The 5,663-nt window shown below is 37.7% G+C and overlaps 1 protein-coding gene across 1 annotated transcript; it reads left to right on the top strand.

Moving 5' to 3' along the window:
* Positions 1–4,144: 4,144 nt before the first annotated feature.
* On the top strand, positions 4,145–4,987 carry LOC131997024 (probable histone-lysine N-methyltransferase set-23). The gene has a single exon (XM_059367269.1). The coding sequence runs from the start codon at positions 4,145–4,147 to the stop codon at positions 4,985–4,987; it is 843 nt and encodes a 280-aa protein (XP_059223252.1).
* Positions 4,988–5,663: the final 676 nt, after the last annotated feature.

Below are 5,663 nucleotides of genomic sequence, written 5' to 3'. Positions count from 1 at the left end.
CACCATCTCCCTGTCTCATCACAGTTGCATTTCACCTGTCTCATTACAGTTGGATTTGACCTGTCTCATCACAGTTGCATTTGACCCCTGGGGAAAATATATAATTTAAATTTTTATGACAAATAACGCAGGTCCTCGGCCGAGTACCAGTGATAGCATAGATTAATTGGTGGTTGATATGGTTCAGTCCAGAAGTACCATGGCATAGTACCCAACATATGTCGCCCGCCTGAGGAGGTGATAACCACCAAAGGATGGAGGGTCGAAATATCCCTATAAAGTATATATATTCTTGATCAGCGTAAAAATCTAAGACGATCAAGCCATGGCCGTCCGTCTGTCTGTTGAAATCACGATACAGTCTTTAAAAATAGAGATATTGAGCTGGAACTTTGCACAGAATCTTTTTTTGTCCATAAGCAAGTTAAGTTCGAAGGTGGGCTATATGGGACTATATCTGGATATGGGCCCCATATAGACCGATCCGCCAATTTAGGGTCTTAGGCCAATAAAAGCCACATTTATTATCCAATTTCGCTGAAATTTGGGACAATGAGTTGTGCTAGGCCCTTCGACATCCTTCTTCAATTTGGCCCAGATCGGTCCAGATTTGGATATAGTTGCCATATAAACCGATCTCTCGATTTAAGGTCTTGGGCCTATAAAAGGCGCATTTACTGTCCGATTTTGCCAAAATTTGGGACAGTGAGTTCTGTTAGACCCTTCGATATCCTTCTTCAATTTGGCTCAGCTCGGTCCAGATTTGGATATAGGTGCCTTATAGACCGATCTCTCCATTTAAGGTCTTAGGCGCATAAAAGGCGCATTTATCTTCCAATTTCGCCGAAATTTGGAATAGTGGGTTGTGTTAGGCCCCTCGACATCTTTCTGCAATTTGGCTCAGATGGGTTCAGATTTGGATATAGCTGCCATATAGATCGATCTATCGATTTATAATCTTAGGCCCACAAAAGGCTCATTTATTTTCCAATTTTGCCGAAATTTGGGATAGTGAGTTGTGTTAGGCCCCTCGACATCTTTCTGCAATTTGACTCAGACAGACGAAAGGTGTTATACATATAAACCCGAGGTGGTGGGTATACAAAGTTCGGCCCGGTCGAACTTAACGCCTTTTTACTTGTTTCTTATGTTCTTGCCAGGTTTCGAACCCATAAATTCAGCGTTATAGGTGGATATACTAACCGTTCAATCGTAATATACTCTAATTACTTTCACTTAAGTCCCACATCGCTGTGATCGAAATGGGTTTAGGTATGAGTTTCCAAAGGTTGAATGGCATTGTAAGGTACATGTAATCATAAATCGTTTTAAAATGTTTCTTATTTCAGATAAATATGCTATTGAAAAAAATAACAATTACTTGGAAATGCCGAACGAACCAGCTGCCGATTTTGAAACAGCCATAAAGGCAGCAGGTTTTGGACGCTTCAATATTCTACTCCTTGCAGTAGCATTTCCAGCATTTATGGCTCTTGTAATTGAAACTGGTGTAATTTCTTATATTCTACCAAGTGCAGAATGTGACTTGGACTTAACTTTAATGGATAAGGGCATTCTTAACGCCATTACATTTTGTGGTAATTATAAATTATTTATATTTTCTATCTTTTTTGAAGACTTCAAAATTGGATTTTCAATAAGCCATTTTATTCGAATCCAATAATTTGCTATAGTGGCAATAGTAAAATACTCAATGGACGCTTTACAAATGGGATTTCATTTATTTATCTCATATTCCAGGTATGATTGTATCGGCAATAGCATGGGCTTATCTAGCAGATACCCGAGGTCGCAAAAGGCTTCTCGTTTGTTGTTTTCTAGCCAATGTTATTTGCGTCATATGTGCTGCCATGAGTCAAAGTACACTTCAGTTGATGATTGCCAAATTTTTCGCAGGTCTCATGTAAGTACAGGAGTAAAAACTATGTAATACAATGTAAAAGCACAGACGGCTCAATCATCTGGTTTTTCTTTATAAAAACAGCTGACTTAAGCCATTAGCCCAGATTTAATGAGCAATGAGTTTACCCGCTGGTACTGTGTTCAATTTTCACAGTGGAAAACGCAAGTTTTTCGAGATTACTTTTTTTAACACTACAAAAATCTCATTGATAACATTATACTTTTTTTTAAAATTGCTTTCGGGAGGCAAGTGGTTCAAGACACCTCGAATCTTGGTGTCAGGCATTAAAGAAGGAGCGCAGAAGATAAAAGCGCTTGGAACGCTATTCTACGATCGGCTAATGGGACAAATGTTCTGTCATAGCCAATTTAAGTAAGTAAGTTATGGAGGCCACCGTGGCGCATAAGTTAGCATGTCCGCTTATGAGGCCGAACGCCTGGTTCAAATCCTGGCTTGTGGGGTATACTGTCATGTTAAATTCTTATCCGATTGGCTGAAATTTTGCACGTAGTATTTTGGTATCACTTACAACCAATGTTGCCACTCAAGTAGATTATTTTTTTTTTCCAAAATTGAAGAAAAATCCTACCATATCCGACCAAACCTACCAAATGTTCTGCAAGCCAAAAATGCGGTATGTTTTTATACCCACTACCGAAGAGTTGGCCATTTTGCTATTCCATCTATCATAAATCAAATTATGCATTTTCTACCCTACTAAGTATGTATACTAGATGGTCGTAATCACTCCATAGCCTAGAGTTCATTAAATATAGCTCTCTTTATACCGATCTCCCAATAAGAAATCTTGAGTTCATCAAGGTCTTAGGTATTTTTTCCTCGATTTCAATGAACAACCCAAGGCGGATTTAAAAGGTGATCTCATTTGTATAACAATCACAAAACATATGGTCTAATCCAAAATTTTGCCATTAAGATGATTTACTGAACCGACATTGTTCTCAACACAACCAAAGAAACTTGCGCTCTTGTGTGTGTACTTTTGCCCGTGTACTGTGTGTACTGTGAAAGTAAACAAAGAACTGTCATCTTAATAACATTAAACTGGCTGGCTGTTTTCAGCTGTTTACGTGAGACCATCTTTTTAGAATCCGCCTTGTGAACAACCGTGCCGAATTTGGTTAAAGCGTAATGCGCTACTAGTAATGACTTCGACTTTCACAAATTGGCATCCTTAATGCCAAGTATTGCCAAAAATTAAAAAATTTTATGTCGGCTGATCGGTTGGTTTAACCTTATTCGGTGAATCCTGTTTATATTGGAAAAACTTACCAAATATTGAGGCCAGCCCACCAACCTATCAACAAAATAAAAACCTACCAATTTCGGTAGGAACCTACCAAAAACGGCAACACTGCACATAACAACTGTGCTAAGTATGGTTGAAATCGGTTCATAACCTAATATTGCTGTCATATAAACCAATATCCCGATTAGACTACTTAAACTTTTAGAGAGCGCAATTCTTATCCGATTTGGTTGATATTTCGCATATGTCGTTTTGGTATGACTTCCAACAACTATGCTATGTGTGGTCTAAATCGTTGGATAACCTGATATAGTTGCCATATAAACCGATCTTCCAATTTGACACACTGACTCACTGGAGGGCGCAATATTTACAGCCATGACAAGTACGGTCCGTATCGGTCAATAACTTGATGTAGCTCATATATATTTTGAAAAAGTCATTCAAAGAACTTGACAAATGCGATCCTTGGTGGAGGGTACATAAGATGTGGCCCGGCCGAACTTAGCACGCTTTTACTTGTTTTGCATCAAAATCCATTATCTGAAAAAAGTAATCACAAAACTTTTCAAGTAGTAAAATGTACATCACATTTTACCCACTCATATCTCACTAAAAGCTAGAAACAGTAACTGACATAAATATCTGCTGCTCGATACATGTTTGGGACAACGATGGGCATACAAAGACATTTACAATGCTTTATATAGTAATAAAATAACAAAAAAAAACCCTTTGTACCAATGTTTAGGGCATTCCCACAATTTAATAAGTCGTGGAAAGGTTCCTTAAAGGGTATACTACAAATTAACGGGAATTTGGTAAATGTGGCAACATCAAACTCTTCGAGCACGTGTAAATACAGAAAGAGAAAAATATAGTGTGTCAGCTGATCGCTAGCAAAACGTGTTTAGTGTGCGGCAGATTATTCATCAGAAAACAACGGCAAAATGGAGTTAATTGACGATTACGAACATATTAATGCAGATATAGAATATGTGCTTGAAAATGTTTTAAGCGAACAAACAAATTGTGGCATTGGTGATGAAAGCATTAAACTAAAGGAATTGTACAATTCCGTTTTAATAAATGCATGCACGTGTGAAAGTAGTTGTAGCCACTTATCAACTTGTCCACATGGTGAAGCTTACGTATGGAATGACAAATACAGAGAGCTTGTCATTAGGCCGGAGCGAGAGAGTGATTTAATATACGAATGCTCATCAAATTGTACATGCAAGTTGGAAGATTGCAGCAACAGGCTTGTGCAGCGTGGTCCAAGGAAAAATTTACAAATTTTCCTTTCAAGTCAATATCAATCATATGGCGTCATTACAAAGCAGGATATACCACAAGGCGCCTTCATATGCGAATATGCTGGGGAATTGCTAACATGTGGCGAAGCCAAGCTGCGTATACAAGAAAATGAGAAGAAGGGTAACATGAACTACATTTTATGCCTAAAAGAAAATCACCATGTAGATCTTGCTGGAGGAGAGCTAAAGCCTGGCTCGGAGTTGATGACAATTGTAGATCCCAGCAAAAGAGGAAATATTGGACGCTACCTTAATCACAGCTGTGATCCCAATTGCCAGATCTATAGTGTGCGTGTAGATTGTCCCATACCAAAGGTGGCTATATTTGCAAAGCGTCATATAAAGACGGGAGAAGAATTGTGCTTTCATTACAACGATGGAAAGAAATATTCTTCAACATCGGCCAGTGGAAAACCTACTCTTTGTCTTTGTAATTCGAAAAAGTGTCAAAAATACTTACCGAACTTGGAAATATAACGCTTTACATAATAAAAAAAAACGGGATTTTTTGTAGAAGTTTGCATACACAAAAAATGCGTAAAGAGAGTGTGCCGAATGATAGCAATCTCCTATGGTGAGCTGTAGGGGGTTTTTTTTACACTGGTGAGAAAAAATTTTATTTGCTGTGCCAATCGACCATTTTTTCTAACACTGACAAATTCTGACGTTTATTAAATCCAAATTTGCTTCTATTTTTTTTTCTATTGTCATGAAAATGATGAAACTCATTCCAGGTAAACAAACTATTGATGCCGTTATAGAAAAGTCACTAAACGGCGGCGCAAATTTCAATAAACTACCAACACAAAACTGTATTTTCGTCCATTATTGTTTAATAAAAAACCTGTTAGAATCCTTTACGAATGATAAAAAAACAATAATTTTACTTTTTTTATACCGAATAAGTCGTTTAAATTTAGTGACGTCTGCCCACAATATAGTCGGCTAAGTTATGCCGCACGCAAATTGGTTACCAAAACGCTGACATAGAACTTTGCTCAATGAAACGTCAAAATTTGCTGTACTGTCAAAAATCTTACTAGCCCCTGGGCTACTCAAAAATTATTCACCACACTTAACGTCATATTTTTACTGTCCCTAAAACTTTGCTACCATTTGACATACAGCCGAATTATGGATTGCAATATGATTG

Source organism: Stomoxys calcitrans, chromosome 4, assembly GCF_963082655.1.
Source record: "Stomoxys calcitrans chromosome 4, idStoCalc2.1, whole genome shotgun sequence".
In the NCBI taxonomy this organism is placed as follows: Eukaryota; Metazoa; Arthropoda; class Insecta; order Diptera; family Muscidae; genus Stomoxys; species Stomoxys calcitrans.
The sequence above is the reverse complement of the archived record's forward strand: the minus strand, read 5'-3'. Positions and strand labels throughout refer to the sequence as shown.

Bases quoted from the DNA above. Each gene is read 5' to 3' on its own strand.
- LOC131997024 (XM_059367269.1), top strand. From the start codon at position 4,145: ATGGAGTTAATTGACGATTACGAACATATTAATGCAGATATAGAATAT.